Genomic DNA, 20,433 nt, shown 5'->3' with positions numbered 1-20,433 from the left:
CGGGCCAGTTCCAAAAAAGCACCCATTTTAAGATATCTACGATGTTCAGTGTAGAAACAAAGAATTGCCTCTATTTGCTGGGCTCAGCATCTGATTTATGACATCCTGTGCTGCTGTGATACAGCAGAAGTTTAAAATGTCCTGGGGCCAGAAGCTTTAGGTGTTTCTTCTAATACCCAAATTATTTAAGCAACATATTTTTCATGAGATTAAAATAGTTAGTGCAGTTGTTTCTGAATGCTTCCAGAATTAAAAGAAATTATTTCATTTGGCCACCAAGTTGATTACTGGCATTTCAAGAACATTATGAAGACATCATATAAGAACTAAAAAAAAAAAAAAAAGCTCTATGTCTATATTGCCAAAGTTATAGCAATAACAATATATTGTACTTTAATTTAAATTTCGATCCACAGAGTTAAAAAAAATACTGAGATTTCTTGATCAGTTACAAAAGTTTAATATTTTGTGAAGGGTATGTAATATTTTATTAAATCTAGTAGAGTTTCTTTAGAAGAAATTCTTCAAGTATCACCCTACATAGGTAGCTCTATGAAAATACAAATAACCAATTACACCATAAATTCAACAGTAGTTTCCCGAGTACAAAACAAAAAGTAAGGTGACTTATTTGGGAAAAAAAGTCATAAAATACTATATATAAATACAGCCAGTTATGTTTGACCCTTATGTTTCTCCTGATACACACTTTTGATACACAATATAATTAATAATAATCTAGCTATTTAAGTTGCATAATTAGGTTGTTAACTATCTGTGAATTACTTGGTCTGATATAAGCTTATAAAGGGAAAAAGTATTTGTTACTTATATTAACATTATTGGTTCTATAAACATATAGATTTGTTCAGTGGGGAAATAGGAAGTTTTAATTAGGTGACTGACATTAACATTGATATATCTTTGAAAACTAAGTTTCCACACAAGCTGTCAAAGGAAGAAATCAAAGAGCCACAGGAAGTCATAACTATAAAATAAGCAGCTTAGCTGGAGTCAAACATAAAAGATCTTTTTAAATGAGATTATTATAAATAAATAAATCCAAGCCACTGTGAGACATAAAAAAATGAGAATATTCTCTCAATAAGTCATGGTCAATGATCTACTTATTTCCTTCTACTTTCTAAACTTGGAGTTGAGGATATCAAGGTATATTTGGGCAGATAAGGTGAAAATTCAAGCTTCCTTCAAAGAAAGCCCTGATAATAAACTCCTACTTGCTAAAAACAAATAACTTCAACTCTACTTTATTGATAGCAAGGCAGATCTTCAGATGGAAGAATTAGAACTAGAGGGAGAAAGGCAGAGAGATAGGTAGGGGAGAGAAGATAGAAAAAGAGACCACAGACTTTACAAAATAAGTAGAAACACAGTGTGATAAAATATAGACATTTAAAGTTGAAAAAAAGACCTCAACCTCTCATTTTACAGATAAGATAACTGAAACAGAAAGCCAGGAGTGTCCCAGCACACCAACAGTGAAGAAAGAAATCAGAAATCCTGTTAACAGAATACTGACCCACTGCGGCAGGCATTTATGCATACTTGTGAAAGTCTTGATTAGACCAAAACCACTCACTTCCTGCTCTAGAAAGTGAAAAAGTGCTACATCCCACTTTATAAAGCATAAAGGTCTACTCTCCTGAGGTCCCTGATTTTGTAGCCTAGGATGCTGCCATCAATGATTTTTTTTTTTTTTTTTTTTTTTTTGATTGGGGAAGAGTGGATACCAGGGATTGAACATAGGGGCACTTAACCCTTGGGCCATATTCCCAACCCTTTTCTAAGTTTTTATTTTGAGACAGGGTCTCACTAAGTTGCTGAGGCTGGCTTTGAACTTGGGATCCTTCTGCCTCAGTCTCCCAAGTCGCTGGAATTACAGGTGTGAGCCACAGTGCCTGGCTATCATCAAAGATTTTTAAACATCTACAATTTCAAAATTAGAGACATAAAATATTTCTTGGTAACTATATGCTTTATTAAGTTAATGTATAAATCCTATGTACATGGACATTTGTCATGTCAAATTGATGAGTGTGTGTGTGTGTATGTGTGTGTGTGTGTTTCTGGGAATTGAACCCAGGGTCCTATGCATGGTAGGCAAGCACTCTACCATTGAGATAGACCACTGAGATACATCTCCAGCTCAATGAGGAATTTTTAAATGGAAAAATCATTGTATTTTAAAACCAACAGCCATGTTTCCATCTCTGGACCAAAATCAAACACTACTCACAGGTACCTTCCATTCTTTGGAATTCTAATGATAGCTACCAAACTGCTGTCTCTGAAAATCAGAGCTATTTAATTCCTCACAATGATGTCAATGCATCCCATCCAATATAACATTTATTTTCAAAATAAAGTAAAAAATAAAATACTGCATAGTCATTATTAAACAGACCTATGAATAGTCTTCAACCAGGAATCAAATCACGGTAATTATGCATCCTGGTGAGTACTCCCCATAGGCAGTGTTAAGTAATTGGGTACTTAGCAAAATCCCAAATCCCACACTCTTAAGACAATGGAACCAAACTTGTTTAAATCTGAACTGTAATTTAGAAGACCAAGATTTCTGGTGACAGCCTCCTGCCTCCTGCACTCCTTGTGAAGAACCACAGCCTCACCTGTAGCGACATCATGTCAGGTCTGTACTGCTTGCGGAAGCCTAGGTCATACATGAGGAACTTCAGCATCTCAAAAGCTTGCTCTTCACTCATGTGCAGAAGCAGGACTCCAGCCACAAAGCTGATCCCCTGACAGTAGCCCACTTCACTGTCCAGCAAAGAGTAGGCCTTTAGGAGGTTAAAGAGTGACAGCTGCCCCGCCCCAAGCTGTACAGAAAAGTAGGGGTGAGTAGGAAATGTCCTTCCTGCAAAGAAAGAGAATACCTCTTAGAGGAAACCAGAGTGCAAATGCAAATTGGTGAACTTCAGGAACAAATGAGCACCCTCCCAAACTGGTGACAGCCGCTTGGAATTTTCATCTCATAATTTCTCTCTTTGTTTCAAGCCCCAAGTTGTACCTGCCAGGCTCTCATCCCACCTCCACATATATGGTACAGGGGCAAACATTTTATACTAACCAGCATTCCTTCCACCAAACAACAGGATACAATGAAATCCCCAAACAAACAACATATCCAGGAGAGATTGCCAGAGAATGGAACTCAAAATGCATTCTGACTATGAATCAGGACAAATTCTAAATTCACATAAAAACCACCCTCTAACTAAAGTCAGAACTTATATAAGAAGGATCATATTATTGGAAAGGAAATTCTACAACTGGAAGATTAGCCCAGTGACAGAGTGCTTGCCTAGCATATACAAGAGGCTTTGGTTCAATCCCCAAGCACCAAGGGAAAGAAAAATAAATTTTAAAATTTTAGTAGTCATAAACAGATTTATTGCTGCTTTTCTTATAATTTTAATATTGGAAGGGCTTTGTGGTTTTGTTTCACTTTATATTCAGTTTGTCATTTGGGAAATATTTCTTTTTAAAATATCCTTTGTTCTGTGTTTCTTAAAATGCCTTCATGAACCATGTAGATCCCTTTTCTTTTTTCACTATCTCCAAAAAAGATAACACACACACGGTGTGTATACACATATATGGCTATATCCATATCTATGTTTTATATATATCTGAGGAGGACAAGGAGCATAAAGGGTAGAGCTGATTTCAAATAAATTCCCTCCAAATTTACCTCTGGGTAAAAATTAGCACAGAAACACCAGTTAGCAAACAAACACAGTCCTATGTCACTAAAGAGCTGGTGCCAGGTACTAAAACAGATCCATCTTCTCTACCAAAACTGTACATGCTGCTTTGGGACTTGTCTTATGCCACAAAAATGAAGGGGATGTAACTAGCTTCCTTGTGAAATTATTACTCAAGTCAGTTAGAATTTGCAAGAATGTCAGATTTTTTACATGTTTTCTACTACATATGCTTAAAAGTGATTTTTTTTTTCCAGGAACTGATAAGATTAATTCTGCAGAGTAAGGAGAAGAAATGAGAAAATAACAAAAATATGCTGCAGAAACACAGATGGCTACAAGTAGAGCAAAATAAGCAATTTTTCAAATTATCATTTTACTCTCTCACTTAACATTTTTGCAAACAAAAACTAAAAATACACTATCCAAGAAGCTGAGTCCAGCTCCATATTTGTCAGCCTTTCCTTGTTACCTGATCTCATCTCCCTCTTTGCTAGCAAATCTTGACTAACCCTGATTGCAACACCTCAATCCTATTTCTCACCACCAACATATCGTCCCGGAACTACAGCTCTGCAAGGGATCCCAGGGATTGCCTAGTTCATGCCCCCATTTAACAAGAGCAAATTGCAACTCAGGAGCAAAGCAATCTAGGACCACAGTTAGTGGTAGAATCAAAACAAGAACTCAAGTTTTTAGTGTTTCTATAAAATTTCCATTTTAATTCTACTGGGCTCAAAAAGTATTTAATTAAGCTGGGCCCTTCCCCAAGAAAAGCTGTTTGTCACCCAAAAGGAACAGAGGTAAAAACTAGATTTTAGCCAGTGATTTTTTTTTTATATGCCCTAATATGAAATGACCCCAAATATAAGGTAATCCCCTGTTTACCTCATGAGCTCAACTAACATTTCTGGCCAATGGCAATAATCACCTTTTAGGAGTACAGATGAAATAGTCAAACACCAATGGACAATATTTAGATATTTTTAAATAAAATACACAAAACATGTTAATTTAGGGAAAGGAGAGACAATATGATATTTTATATCATTGGATTTTATTTTTCATAAATTATTTGAAATTCAGCATTAAAAAGATTGCTTTATGATGCTGTCACTGGAAATCCTCCCTCAGGTCATAAGTACCCATTCTTTCATTAGTAACTTAATTTTTCATCCATCTGAGAGGTAGGTATCCATGATGCCTACAGCATAACCATTTATTGTATTGATATTTTTTGTCCCTGGGATGTGGACAGTGGCTCCTTCCATCTTCCTTATAAAGAAACAGGCTGGGCCTATTTTTCTGCCCTCTGAGCTGTCCACTTTCGGTCTTATCAAATGCCATCCAATCACTCCTGAGGTTATAGACAGGCAACCCCTGTATTGTTTGTTTTTTGAAGTGCTGGGGCTTGAATCAAGGGCTTGAATCAATCCCAGGAGCATACTGGGCAAGTGCTATATACTCTGACTCACATCCCCAGTCCTCTATATTACTTTTTAAAGTGATAACTACAGGCTGGCTTTCAGCCATAGGTCGAGGGTACAACTTTGCTAAATTTTTTTGGTCCTCTTTTAACCTATTTTGAAACCAGCACTGATTAAGATATAATTGTCTATCCTAAAAGTCAGTTATTCAAAACACAGAGACCACTCTTTACAGTATCTTTTTCAGAGGGCAAGTTTTGGGATGAAAACTTCATTTTAAACTCAGGCATTTATGGTGTCTTCCATCAGATTTAAGGCTAACTTACCCCAGAGAGGAAGGTCTGCAGTTCTGCTGATACCAAAAAACAAATAAAGCCCCAAACCGGCTCTCTTTTGTTAATTACAATCAACATGATGCACATACCCAAATCCACAAGGATAGCATGCTGCTGGGCGGTGAGCCGCTTCAGAAGTTCTTTATAGGATGTGTCTGGGGGTTGGTGCTTGTTAGGCAACCTGTGTCTCAGGCGATACTGCAAAGCCAGGAACTGCCAAATTTCACCTCGTCGACTTTTGGGAACTCCTACAATCACAGAGATATTAAAAAAAAAATAAAAATGAAAAAGGTCAGGCTTTTAACTCTGAAATCAAGTTGCTAACTTGCAGTCAAAGAACAATTTAATTCTTGAAAATAGGCAGCTGGACTGGATTGCTTATCAACCCAGGTCACAGTTATGTGGTATAATGTACTGCCTGAACCACTGTTTGACAAGTGTTATCCTATAGCTCCTGATGTCTCATGAACGAAAGTCTTCAAATAACAACCGGGGCCACGATGACAATCATTGGGCAACACTGAGCACCTAATTAAAGATTCTACTGAGGGTGTTAGCCACCAAGTCTCATATGTGCACTCAGAGAACAACCCTAAGAAGTAGGTAACCACTATTATTCCCACTTTACACCCAGAAATGCTGAGGTGGGAGATTATGCAATTTGCCTGAGTTCCCACAGCTAATAAGGGATGGCACAGAATCAGCACTCTGAAAGTCTGGCTTCAACAGCCAAATTCTGAAATCCAAAAATGTATTACTGCCTATTTCTACTTTTTATGTAGCTCAAAGACAGCCACAGACGTTAATCCTCATATTACAATTTTTCTATTTTTCATCCACAAGTAACTTTGCAAAAAAGAATTAAATATCATGGTATGTAATCATAAAATAATAAAAAATAGTAAACACAAGATGAGGGCATCCCGAGGCAACCAAGAATGTCACTCAGCCTTCGATAAAAAAAATACTGAGTACATATAATGAAACTTTGACTCATTCATGCCTGAAAACCAAAGGGTATCACAAGCAGTTCAAAGAATGCTACAACTATGTTTTTGTTTCACATGAAGTAAGTATGGGAGGGACAGGATTCAGTTCTGTACAGGGAAGCCAACTTTTTATTTCCCACATCGAGAGTTTTTATTTCAAATAGAATGATCTGAATGGGCCCCTGAGCTCCAGCTGGTTAAGGGAAGGTTTGACAGCAGCAATCTCCTCTGACTGCAACGCCAGTGTTTGCAAAACCTGAAAACATTGCCGCCCAGAGGGTGCTGCCGACCTGCTTTAAGAGGCCCTCCACAGGCTCCAAGCTCTCCTTTTTAGCCCCATTTAGCCCCATTCCCTGACAAACACTAGAAGTTTGTGGTTATTTTCACTTTCCCAATTTCTAGCTCCTGCTATTGCCTTTATGGAATTTTAAGCTAGCGTTCTCTCTCTCTCTCTCTCTCTCTCTCTCTCTCCCTCTCTCTCTCTCGATGGCCTCAACTATTTCTGTTCTTCTTTATAAATGATCCTGAATATCACTTTTTCCGTTGAAGCCCTCCCTAACATCTCTAAGCCACATAGTCATTTCCTTTTCACACACCATTCATACTGCAACATTGCCATATTGAATTACAGTTAGCTTTATACTGTATATTTGTATACTTCCCAACATTGATGGTGAACTCCTTGGGAATGGAAATATACTTTCATCTTATATTCTTGGACCTTGTTACTGACATATTTGGGAATGAATGAATGACAGCATACAACATGTCAATCTTAGAGGGTGACTTTCATTAGCCCACTAAATCAATCACTAGTAGTTCTTGGTTGCTGGCTGTTTTAACTACCCATATAACAAAAAAAATTACCAAAAAAAAAAAAAAACCTTACACACTTTGGCAAAACAGCATCCAGTATGTAATGGAGTATAGAGCGTGGCCTTGAGGAGAGAAATGAATAAACCCATTCTCAGGAAAATTAGTCTCATCCACCCATCCATTCAGTAAATAACTTGTGAAAAATACTGTTTGGCTGCTATGTGGGTAGTGACAGGGTAAGAAAAACAATAAACACACACACACACACACACACACACAAAAAAAAAAAAAAAACATTACAAACTATGGTATATACACTAATCATGAGAAAGAATAATAAATCAAAACTACTTTATTTTGGAGGTAAGGCAAGGATGGTGCTCTGAGGAAATGATATTTGAGGCCTGAGGGGAGAACAGGATTCTGCTAGGAGTATGGGCAGCTATCACTTCAGGAAGAGATGTGAAGGTCCTGAGAGGGACAGAGGAAAGAAGAGAGAATGGATAAAATGGAGATGGGAAGAGGGGAGAAGGAAGAGAGATAAGGAAGACCTAGTCTGGGGAGGACTGAAACATTCCACACAAGGACTAGCTTGGGACATACCATCACCCAAAGTAGTTCTACCTCTCTGAGGGACTTATGTATAGAAGGCAGGGAGAGGCGAAGAATGAGACTGGAGAAATGGAGGAAAGAGTTTATGAAGGCTTTGGGTACAGTTTCAACTACATCTATAAGGAATTCAAAGATGAGCACTCCTAAACATGCTTATTTTATTTATTCTTGCAGTGCTGGGGACTGAACCCAGGGTCTTATATAAACTAGGCAAGTGCTTTACCTATACCCCCCGCCCATTTAAAAACATCTTTAGAAGTCATACCAAAGAATGGTGAGATCTGTAGTGCACACCCATTCATTAACCACTATTTTTCTCTCCCTAATAATGCAGTCAATGAAAATCTTTGGAATTTACAAATCTTCAAGAAAAAAGAACAGCATATTAGACTTGTAAGTATAGAATCTTATAAAGTAAATCTTACCTTAATCTAAACTATGTTTTACACATTATTATATGCTTTTACAACAAGGAGCTGGGGAGGTAGCTCAGGGGTATAGTGCTCAAGGCCCTGGGTTCAATTCCCAATACTAAACAAAATTTTAGAGAGAAAAAAGAAAATAAGATTGATCTGTCAGATTTTTATTTTACACTCATATTGTGCAAGTCATGAAAATTCTCATTTTAGTATATTTAATGTGAGTCATAGAAATTGTACCTAAAATATTCAAACATTAGTTTTCATTTTAAACTTAAAATGTTTTCTATAATCCCGGTGACCTGGGAGGCTGAGGCAGAAGGGTCACAAGTTCAAGGCCAGCCCTGGCAGCATAGCAAGACCCAGTCTCAAAACAAAAAATAAAAAGGACTGGGAATGTGGCTCAGTGGTAAAGCACTCCTGGGTTCGATCCCTAGAAATTAATTAATTAATTAATTTAAAATGTTTATCGGGCAACAATAAATGCAATGGCTTTAAACAAGCAATTTCTCTAAAATAAATGAAGGAATAAATGGAGAGGGAAACTTGGTTAATTCATCAGAATATAAATCTTACCTATAAAGTCAGATATTGTGAGTGTATCTACACCTTCATATAAGTATACACATATATGTAAACAAATACTTCTGACCAAATTGTGGAAACGAGCCCAGTTTGTAAATCTGAACTAGTTTTCTGGCAGTGATCAAAGATTTGTACCAAGGCATGTGCTTCTTCTTTGGCAAATAATAAAAGCTAAAAAGAGCTGGCTGACACAGTAAAGCCAGCAGAAAAGAATCCTGCTGCCTCCTTGGGACAGGACCTCCATCAGCACCATTTTCTTACCAATCATGTCACCAAGTTGCAGGCAGAGGCACATTACTTTCCTTTTTTATAAGCTAAACACAAAGACAAAATTATTACTGAGATGCACAACTTGTTAAAAAAAAATCTGAGGCTTTTCTTTAAAAAGATCCCAGAGATTATCCCAAGTACCTTCTCTTAGAGAAGTGTGAATATCTTCCATGTCACATCTGATCTTAGCTCTGCAGTTTAACAGCTTCTTATCCCAGGTTATTAAGACCTCCTTCTGACATGCACCAACTTCCTCATAGTCTAACTTGACTTTTCTGGACTGAAGTTCATCTCTTCTTGCTAAAAAAGAAAAAGGATTTATTAAGACCAGTGTGTCTTAGAATAACTGTTATAAAATACTACATTAGTAAAAACATATCAATGACTTTTAGGAATCCATGACCAATATTTACTCAAAGAATAAAATTGAGGATAATATTAAAAGTTCTCAAATTTTCAGTCATTTCCATGAAAAAATACAAGCAAAAACTTTTTAAGAAGATATTACTCTGTCTTATACTGTAACCCCACTAAGCACAAAACTCAAGCACGATAGCCAACATGCTTTGATAGCCAATATGCTTGAGTATTGTGCTTAGTGGGGTTACAGTATAAATTTTAACTTCTTGACAAATGGGGTTGTCTCAGCAGTGACAGCTCACATTGTCTTAAACACCATTAAAGTGTTAATGTTTCAGATGACAAATGAGAAGACAAGAGAGACAAGACATATGAGAAGACATGACCTCATGCTAACTTGTAAAATATTTGACCATCCCAACCTCATAAGTTTCTATAACTACTTTCAAACTTATTCACATATCTCTTAAGAATAGTAGGTTCCTGTGTTCATTTTTAATAACGTTTTTCTGGTTTTGGTGCTAAGGATTGAACTCAGAACCTCATGTATATGCACGTACCTCTGAGCTACATTCCATAGCCTCCATTTTTAATAATCTTAAAAAGGAAAACCCACTTCACTGAAGTTAACACTAATTCCACTTTTTAACTAATACAGAATTATCTCGCATTTGTTGATGTAAAAGATGGGCCCAGAGCTCACTAAAAAAAAAAAAAAAAAAAAAAAAAAATCCACAAAATCTATCACTATCTTGACTCATCTTGATCTTGAATAATAGATTGCAAAGGGGAGAAGGAAAGAGACACAGATGAGGGTCTTTACCCTTTCATTGGGGTCCCATGGCCAGGAATCTATCAGAGTGCCCCCTGCCCTTACCTTCTGCAACACAAATCTTTGTCATGCATCCAAAGTCCTCGACAGCACAAAAACAACAGAACGAATGTTACTCTTTACTTAGTGTCTTTGAAACCATTTTCAAAGAATCAAAATGTCTTAAAACAGGCTGCTCTTCAACCAGGACAGTAAAAATCCCTGATTAAATGTATAGATGGAAAAAAGATATATCATGCTACAAAAATATCCCCCCTGGCTACCACTAGATGGCTGTCTAACACAGTTTAGCTTTGCCTCTCACTTTCTATTTCCTTAACCAATACCTATTAATACTAATACCATCCTACATATAGTTTCACTAATGACTTGCTTCACAGTGAATAAAGTATAACATTCCCTTAGATATTTTTCTCGAACTTTCTTTAGTGTGTTTAAAATAATCACCTATTATTCAGTAGGCCCTAAGGATAAAACGGCAAGATCAGTTAATATCTATCTCCCTACAACTGGTTCACTAGGCAGGAATACAAAACCACCAAGAAATGATTATCAACTGGCTCAAATTTTAATAAACTATATTTATGTCTTTGTTACTTAAGTAAAGAAGTATACGCAGCACTGATAAAGGTTTCTGGTAAGATATTCTAAAATCGCCTCTCCTACCCTCAAAACTATATAGTATAACTGACCTCAAAACATACTTGTGGTCATTTATATTAAAACATTCTATTTCTTTGTATGAGCACATATAGCTAAGCAATACTGTAGCATATTCCGAAAAACCCAAGAGCCACGAGCCCCAGAACTTGTTCTGCTGGTTTATGTGATTATGTGACTTTGGGTTAATTCCTTAGCCTCCCCAAGCTTGTCACTAACTCGGCTACAGAAGGAAGAACCTAGCTAAACAATCCCTAAGGCCCTGCTCCCTCAAATAGTCTATGATTGTAAAATCATCCTTTGACATTTATTATAAGATTGTACTTGTACCTAAGTCCCAACTGAAGTAAAATTTCATGTTTTAAATGTTTTAAGGAAATGGTAACCCTCTTTTTGTCAACATATTTTTCTGTTTATGATTTAATTCAAGATATAACCAACTGCTTAAAAATATGAATGCAGTTCCTGCAGAAATCTTTGAGAAGCTTGAGTTCATATACAATTTATCAAACAGAACTTTTAAAAGCTGTGTCAATAACAATTAATTGAATTATTAATTTAAAAAGAAGATTTATTTCCTAAGGATATTAGCATTTTATGTATTTTATCTGCTAAGAAAATAGCAACAAAAAAGAAAAAAGAAACTATGCCTTTGTAAACAAAATATTATTAAAATAAAAAAATGAACAATAGATATACTAACAAGAATCTTAACACAGATAATGAATTCAGAAATGTGAAAATCTGCATTAAAAAAAAAAACTTTGGAAGACAACACAATAAAAGTGAGAGAAAAACCTGTATTGTTCATTTGACAATAATCGTAAGAGTCAGAGGGTCTCTTTAGCCTAAATTGTTCATTATAAGATATAAAACCAAGGGCCTTCTCAGAAGCAATTTGCCCAAGATAATGATATTTATATACCTTTTGCATTTTTGTACTATCTGGACATCTTATTGTGTGATTATATCAGAACAGAAACAAACTGAATCATTTTTGGAAGAAGCTGAAAAACACATTCTAAAGCATTTAGTGTTCAAAAACCCAACAATCCAGTACTACAAATAAAACAATAGTTATTATAAATTATTTGGCTGTAAATTTAACAATTTGACTATGATTTCTTAAAAAGAAAATTTATAAAGCATTAACAAAAAATAGGAACTCTGATTTTATAAGAGGTAATTATAATTAAACAGTTAAAATAGATATAACAGAAAAATAACTTATTTGAAACAAGAATGTTTCACTCATTATAAATATCATTTAGCCTGCAAGTTGAAAATTATATTTAAAAAATAAAGTATACTGTTTCCTATTTAAAGTTTTTTTTTGAGTAATGCACAATGATATTAAGTTTTCAGTCATGTAAAATACATTGAATCCCTGTTACCTATAATCTTTATTAGTCATATATTCCCATAGTCTTCTGATGTTTCAACTCTATCAAACAAAAATGCAAATATCTTTAGCTGATCTTTCCCAAGTCTCATGAAAATAATTAGAATCAATAGATATTTACAGCCCAAGAAAAAGTGTGAGGGTGTGTGTAACATTTGCCCTGTTTGAATAGCTAACCTTCAAGTTTCTGGTTTTCTTTTTCCATTCGAAGCAACAAGATTTGTTGGTGTATAGCTTTTTTCCATAAACTCTTTAGTTCTTTCGATTTCTTTTTTTCTTCGACCTTCTCTGGGTCATCATCACCAGATAAGAATATAACCAGCGGTTCCTCTTCCATGGTGGGAGTGAGAGGGGATAGTGGCAGCAGCTCATTCCTGTCCAGTCCATCTGCAGAGAAGAAAACAGTGAGCGGCATTCCTTAGTAGTAGCTCAGACTACAGAAGCTTCCTTTAGAGTAACACTCTCTCATCTTAATCTTCCACATTTAAAGGTGTTCACAGAGCCACTTTCCCAAGAACTACTGTTTCTGGAACTAGCAATTTAAGTAAATTTACCAGGCTGAATTCCCCTTCCAGATTTCCCTCTGACAATGAAACAAAGGCATATGTCATTTCACCACTTCTTCTTTTTACACAAAAAGACCTGTAAGGGAGTTGCTCCAACATGAATTGGCCTTTCCCCAGAGTCCAACACTTCTGCAATTTACCTACTTATATTCTCTGGTGCAAAACAGGAATGGGTGGTAGGTAATGGAGATCTCCTAAGGTCCATGCCTCCTGTTAAGAGTCCTCCAGGAGAGTAACAGCTGAGCAATGCTCTGTCCTTCTTGGCTGAGCATCTCACAGGGCCCACTGCTCCCTCCCCCTGCAAAGTCTCCTTAACTGATCCCCTGCAGCTCATTCTCTCCTTCCATTCTGGCCCGTTCCCTGCATACTGCCAATTATTTTCCTATTAACAAACACAATCATATCTCTTAAAACATCTCGATGACTGCATCAGAGAGACCAAGTGCAGACTACTGGGAATAATATAAATCTCGCCAGACTCTGGCCTCAAATCACCTTTCCAGCCTCATGTCTGAAGCTCCTGTCCTCTGCCCCATCATGCAAAGTTTCTCACAACTCTCTGACCTGCAACGTCCTCTCACACAATTCTAGAACTTTGCTAAGACAAGTTTCTTCCAGGGATGAGTTTAAATATTCAGTTTTTCTGTGAAGCTGTCTCTGCCCATCCTAGGCAGAGTTAATTTTATCTTTAGCAATGCCAACTGATTTCTTCTTTTTCTCATTGTAATTCACTGATCTCTGCCCCTACTTATATTATTTACTTCCTCGGGTTTTGGTTGTTCATAGATTTTACTTTTAATTCTTTTCCAGCTTCTTGAGTTGAATACCCAGTACATGTGACTTTTGGATTTCTTGATTTTAGATGAACACATTCACGGTTGTGAATTACCCTCAAAATACTGAATGCAGAGCACAGGTTATCATATTTTATTCCTTCTACATTCTACGAGTATACTTTCCAAACACATAAAAATTTTCAGTTGTCCTTCTTTTCTTTGCAGTCCTGGGTATTGAACTCAAGACCTCTCACATGGTAGGCAGTGATTTACCATAGAGCCACATCCATAACCCTAGCTGTCTTTAATTCATTCTTTTATGCTTGTTTCCTTCCTTCGTTTCTTTTTATTTTGGCACTATGGTCAGAGAATATAATACACATAATCATGATTGTCTGGGATTTATTAAAATATCTTTTGGCCAAGTACATAATCCATTTTTATGAATGTGTCACATGTGGCTAAAAATGGATAAATTTTCTCTACAGAGGCAAAGTTCTATATAAATATTAGATCAAGCTTGTTCAATTGTACCACTCCAATACTATCTATATTTAATTTTCAAAGGGAAATATATTAAAATCTCTCATGAGAGCAGTTGATTTATTTATTCTCAAATTCTTTTAAGTATCATTTTCTAGCTCCTAAGGCTATATAATAATTCATGTTCTCAGTATTGTTTCCCTTTTCATTTATGCTACATTTACTTTGTCCCTCTGGATGTTTTTGCTTTAATTTCTAAAGGGTCTAATATTCAAAGAAAGCTGCTATGCTCTCTTAATTGATATTTGCCTAGTGTGATATTTCCAATTTTTACTGTTCATTTCTCTGTCATTTTATTTTATGCATGACTCTCATAAAAGACTGTATTCTGTATTGCTTTTCTAATAATTAAAAAAAAAAAGAAGAAATCTACAACTTCTTCTGCAGCACTAGTTCCCTGCACATTGTGGAGTAGATTCCAAAGCAGGTTTTGGCAACCCACACGCGCTCATTCATTCAAAAACAAGTACCGATAAAATAGACATTAGTATTGCTGTATGTATAAACGTGACTGTATAACCAATGTGATTCTGCAACCTGTACACTCAGAAAAATGAGAAATTATACCCCATTATATTCAAATGTATGATATGGCAAGATCATTGTACTGTCATGTGCAACTAATAAAAATAAAAAAAAAAAAAAACAAGTACCTAAAGTCTAATGGGTTGTGATGATACCTATCTATCAGATACAGAAGAGAAGTTATGTCTCCACTCGAATCTCTTACATCTTTTTATACACAAACCACTTCCACTGCCTTCCCAAATTCACAGCACTCACAGGGAGAAACTCCTCAGCAATTACACACACACCTTGTTGCTGCATTGCAGAGGGAGATTTGTTCATGGGCGATGCAACGCGAAGGAAAATGCGCTGCCGCCAGGAGATCCTGCGAGGAGTGACAGGGGTTCCTCCAGTATTTAGGGACTCGTTGCTGCAGGTGGATGAGGTCCTTTTCCTCCCTTCTCCATCACTGTGGAATGCCAATAAATATAAAATTTGTAAAGCCGCATAACATGGTACTTCGCAATGAAATGGTAGCACAAGCCATTCACAAGTTCTGCCGCAGGCAAGCACGAGGCACAGGCACCATGGAGCAACGTGGCATGAGCACATTGGTCACCCAGGCCAGCGCATCCTGGGAAAATTGCAATCCAGGACATAGCTGGGTCATGAAAAGCTCACCTGTTTCTATTCATTCCTCAGTAGCCAACCAGTCCTGCCTCTAATTTGAGCAACAGAAGCACTTATACAGGGCAGTAAAGGTTGCTTAAGTAATGAAGTCTTGCTTTGTCAAAGAAATAAAACCCATAGCTTATTCTAAACAATCTAGATATTTAATAAGATGCTCTGAGAAAGCTTTTGCTATAGCTCCTACAGAATTAAGATCTACAAATTGTTAGCTAGCGATGGTTGGATCATGGCAGAAAAGAACCCAAATACAGAAGAATGGGAAATGCTGGCTGGTATAGTAAGAAAAAAATATATATGGTCAAATAATTTTAAATAGGCTAAGTTTTTTTAAAAAATATATTAACCAGATTTCTTTGCAGCAGGACTCCTTTAAGACTGGCATGAATTGTGACTCTCAATCAGGGAACAGTATACAGAAATTCTACTGTCAAAAGTCCTCCAGGAGGCCTCTGGAGTTCAAGTAATTGACTCTTATTCACCACTCCCAACTTTTCTTCTTCTTCATCTGGGGGAAGATCTCACATTATTCTATGTCAGTGCTTTGTGAAACTCCCATGTGGAAATACTGGTCTGCTCTAAGTATTTCATTTTTTAAGAAAGTTCACTCTGGGTTATATGAGGTCTATCTGCAATAAAAGGTCATAATGACTCGAAGTTACTTTTGAGACCAACTGTATAACTAAAAGACCACACAATCATTGTTGCTGTTCATGGTAGGAATATTTTATTTGTCTATAGTTTCATAGTCTTTAAGTTCTCCTAAGAGAATGATGAAGATAACATTTATAAAACGGTGATACCCACAAATGAAAGCTATGGGACTTTGGGTATAATCAAGAAGTTCAGAACTTAGGACAGAAATGAAACCCAGCTAGAAAAGCCACAGCCTCTCAGACACTTAGAGGAACTCAACAATGCTGATGCAATTAATACAATTCTGTTCCTTCCTGTTATATTTTTATTCACTCTGTGTATCCATACTTACAGTTATCAGGCAGTTCAGTTATTTCCAATCTGGGATCTATCTTCCTAAAATATTACTTTAGCTAAACTAAGAGTAAGAAAAGGACATACCTCTGAGCTGACATGCAGATATCAAGTGTCATATTGTGTTATGCTATTTGAGGAAGTAGCTGAGACATACATGTCAATATAGTCACATGTTATGTATCCTACATAAAATTGTAACCCTATTAGGTGTCCAAGGTTCAAAACTCCCTACAATACTGAATAAATAGATTCATCTTTATTTCTCCTTTGGAAAGCAGTCGTTCAAATATTACTTTCTCTGTGATTCAAATGTTCTCTATATAATGTGTACATCTTGATAATACTCTCAGAGTAGTCTGTACCTTAACATTTGTAACAGTATCTCACCTGAATTATTTGCTAACTACCCAGTTCAGGAGTAAATTGCTAGCTCCCACTGTAATAAATAGTAAGCACTAAAGAAATAACCCTTGAATAAATTAATGCTTTATATAACCATATGAAATATTAGCTTAGAAGCTTAAGTAAAATGGAGGAAAAAAATATGGCTGAGGTCTACCTTCTTAATTGATTAGTAGGCATGAGTTTAAATCTTTCTGGCAGAAAGTTCTGGTAGCTGTTTCCCAAAAGTACAGACTGAGCTGTTGATGGCACTGGTAGAGTACATAATGACAAGATTGTTAATCAACAACAAAAAGCACCTTTTTTTCCTAGCAAGTGTAGTTCCTTCCCTATAGGAGGGCTTCAAATTTACAATTTATGCTTTGAAATCTAAATGAAATACTTCTATTAAAGTACATACTTCAATGCCTCAAAGGGTAAATGTTCTTTCTACAAGTATTCATTTCTCCTGATTTTCTGGTAGCGCTAATAAACGAAATCAGAATAAACCAAATGAAAGAATTCTAAATGTTCATATTTTTATGCTGAAACTAAAACATCATTTTTGAAAAAAATTCACTGTTATGATATAGTAAGTGTTTAGAAAGTACTACTAATCAAAGTGAGTGGTACCCATATCAGTTTCATTACTACCTGCAAAATTCAAGCTTTGGAGGGGAATATGTTATAAACTAGTTGCAGAAATTACCCTGACATTAGTCTACTCCTGCATATTTAAAAATTGTATTACTTCTAAATTTTTAAGCCCTATAATTGAATAAACTATTAAGTGAAAAACTCTCTACCCAGGTCTGGAATTTAACAACCAGTAATAGACAAAAATTAGTAGACAAAATAAAAGATAATAATATACCAAAAAGGGGAACTTAACATAACACATCATTGATCCTTTATCTTGTACTAAAAAACTACATCCTCAAAAAGTAGTGTGGTTGCCCAGATATGTGAGAGCTAATCTGCTTCATTTCATAAGAGGAGACATGTATGAGAAAATCAGGTTCCTGATAAGGTTTCAGCCAGTAGTGCTCATGTGCAGCTAACAGCTGCTCACTGATGTAGCTGACAATCTGACACTCTTAAGGTGGCAATTTCAAGAATCAAAACCATATGAAACACTGTGCATTGAAATTCGTATGTCTCGACTTGGAAACTGCATTGGGAGGTGACATTTCTTTTGTTTTTATTTTTCGTTTTGGCTACAACATTCCTTTTCACTTTAACTTCTTTAATTAAACTTAGCATGGAAGTCAAGTAGAATGTCTACTTTCTGAGTTAAAAAAAAAAGAAGATAACATGGTGTCTATTGTCATAATAATAGTGGTAATTAAGACTCACACAAAGCTCATGCTACACAGCAGTCATCTTACAAGTATGAAATAATTTTGTCCTCACAGCAACCATCTATGGTAGTGTTATTACTCTTCCCATTTTTGGTAAGAAACCTAAGGTAGAAAGCATCTAAGTAACTTGCCCGTAGTCACTCAGATGACAAACAATGGAGCCAGGACTCAAAGCCAGGTAATCCAGAATCCAACATGGAGGCACTATGCTTTATCATGCCAGTGTAAATACTCTGCATTAGTTCCTGCAAAACTCTATAGGACATAAAAACAAAGCTGTCAGGACCCCCAAAATTCTCTGTATTTTGGATGGAAAAAAAATTAGTCTCTAGTCAGAAGTAAGTCTCTTGGTTGGGTAATTTTCTTTCTACTTTTGAATGGAATGATCTATTTCAGCAGAGAACTAACTTCAAAACACTAAAAGGTGCTTTATTTGTGTAAATGCCTCACTTCAGTTTCTCTGAAATAAGTGCAATTCATAATGAATATTCTTGTTGATTTTAAACAAAACAGCTTAATATAGTATAATATACATACGTTGCTACTTTATTATCTTTACATTTTTAAAGTCATGAAACAAATTATAGACATTCCCTTATTTTCCCAAATAATCTTTGCCACCTTCATCTGTGTTTTAGAATGTAAACATGTACATTATTAAGTTGCTTCCCCCCCAAAAAAAAAACATATTCAGGAAGAGTCTTCTGTGCCAGTATTTCCTCTAGCAGAAATTTATGAAATAAAAAATGAGTAGCTAGGAAGGAAGTACAACTTGGAGAATTCTTGCCCAGTTCTGTGTTGGTGTATTCAATATGTACTTCCTACTACTATTTGCCAATTAACTGAGAACCACAATCCATGGATACAAATGAGGGCTTTACAAGGGGAGAAAATAAGCCACATTATATGTTATAATCATGTAGGCTGAGAGGGGCATTTTGCATCTATCAAAAGTTATGGATAAGGTTGGGGTTGTGTGTAGCTCAGTGGTTGAGCACTTGGCTAGTATGCATGAGGCACTGGGTTTGATCCTCAGCACTACAGAAAAAAACGAAATAAACAAAATAAAGATATTGTGTCCATCTACAACTTAAAATATTTTTTAAAGTTATGGATAAAATGTGAACCCCCTAAAGCTGCAAGATGACTTCTTTTTTTTTTTTTTTTTGGTACTGTGGATTGAACCCAGGGATGCTTAACCACTGAGTCACATCCCCAGTTCTTTTTCATATTTTATTTAGAAGCAGGGTCTCACTGAGTTGCTTAGGGCCTCACTAAGTTGCTGAGGCTGGCTATGAACTTATTATCCTCCTGCCTCAGCCTCCCGAGCCGCTGGGATTACAGGCAAGTGCCACCATGCCTGGCATAAGATGACTTCTTAATATGACCTTGAACAGTTATAATTTTCATTACATCTACTGTTAACATCTTACTTTTTAAGTTAACAGAACTTTTAATGCATGTGCCTGCTTGGGTAAGAATCAACGCATTGAACATTGTACCTAATGAAGGTGTTCGAACGGTCATTTTCTCACAAGGCCAACACAGATACACTTTGTATAAAAGTCAGCTCTTCTGCCAGCTTCATAAATGTGTTCTGCTGAGCAGCAGACTGTCTCCCATCCCACCACCCAACTCCCTAGCACCAAACTTTAACTACCAGCATCACAAAGCCCAAATAAATGACAACACACTAGATAAATCTAGCTGGATTGCAGCCCACTACAACGCAAGATAGAACAAAATGTGATTAATTTATTTTGTTTTTATTTTTTATTTCCTTCCCTATAGGAGGGAACTATTTAATGGAAAGGTGAAGAAGCTTTCTTTTCCATGCCTTCAAGCCTGCATAGAACAATATACTGATAAAATTTTTTAGTTTATTCCACAGGATCATAGTACAATTTAACTCATAATTGCCTCCAGTGCAGTAAGAGTTTATATGCAAGTTCAGGTTTTCAACTAGGTACACATCTGTCAGCCTATGGAAAATCTTTACTAATTAAATAACATTGAGATTGAACCACTCTAGTGGAAATCAATAAGTGGTAGCTGAGCTGTGAGTCAAAAGAGACAGATTAGTCAGCGGAACAATGTGTAGGCAAAAAGAGAGAGGAGAACAAAGGGTTTTATTTCCTAAACTCTACACACTGAATGCAGATATTT

General features: G+C 36.1%; 1 protein-coding gene across 6 annotated transcripts in view; it reads right to left on the bottom strand.

Annotated features, from left to right (window-relative positions):
* Tbc1d4 (TBC1 domain family member 4) overlaps positions 1–20,433 on the bottom strand; it is a 194,326-nt gene that overhangs the window by 9,315 nt on the left and 164,578 nt on the right. For 5 of the 6 annotated variants that reach the window (XM_048801300.1, XM_048801301.1, XM_015498733.2 and 2 more), the window contains 5 exons: positions 15,154–15,314; positions 12,631–12,840; positions 9,341–9,499; positions 5,598–5,756; positions 2,652–2,896 (listed from right to left, as the gene is read on the bottom strand). In XM_048801300.1, coding sequence (XP_048657257.1) covers positions 2,652–2,896; positions 5,598–5,756; positions 9,341–9,499; positions 12,631–12,840; positions 15,154–15,314 — 934 coding nt within the window. Of the gene's footprint in view, positions 1–2,651; positions 2,897–5,597; positions 5,757–9,340; positions 9,500–10,436; positions 10,477–12,630; positions 12,841–15,153; positions 15,315–20,433 lie in introns of those variants that run through there. The other variant, XM_048801302.1, reaches the window with a different exon arrangement.

This window comes from Marmota marmota, unplaced genomic scaffold (genome assembly GCF_001458135.2).
Source record: "Marmota marmota marmota unplaced genomic scaffold, marMar, whole genome shotgun sequence".
Classification (NCBI taxonomy): domain Eukaryota; kingdom Metazoa; phylum Chordata; class Mammalia; order Rodentia; family Sciuridae; genus Marmota; species Marmota marmota.
This window is presented reverse-complemented; position numbering and strand designations above follow the sequence as displayed.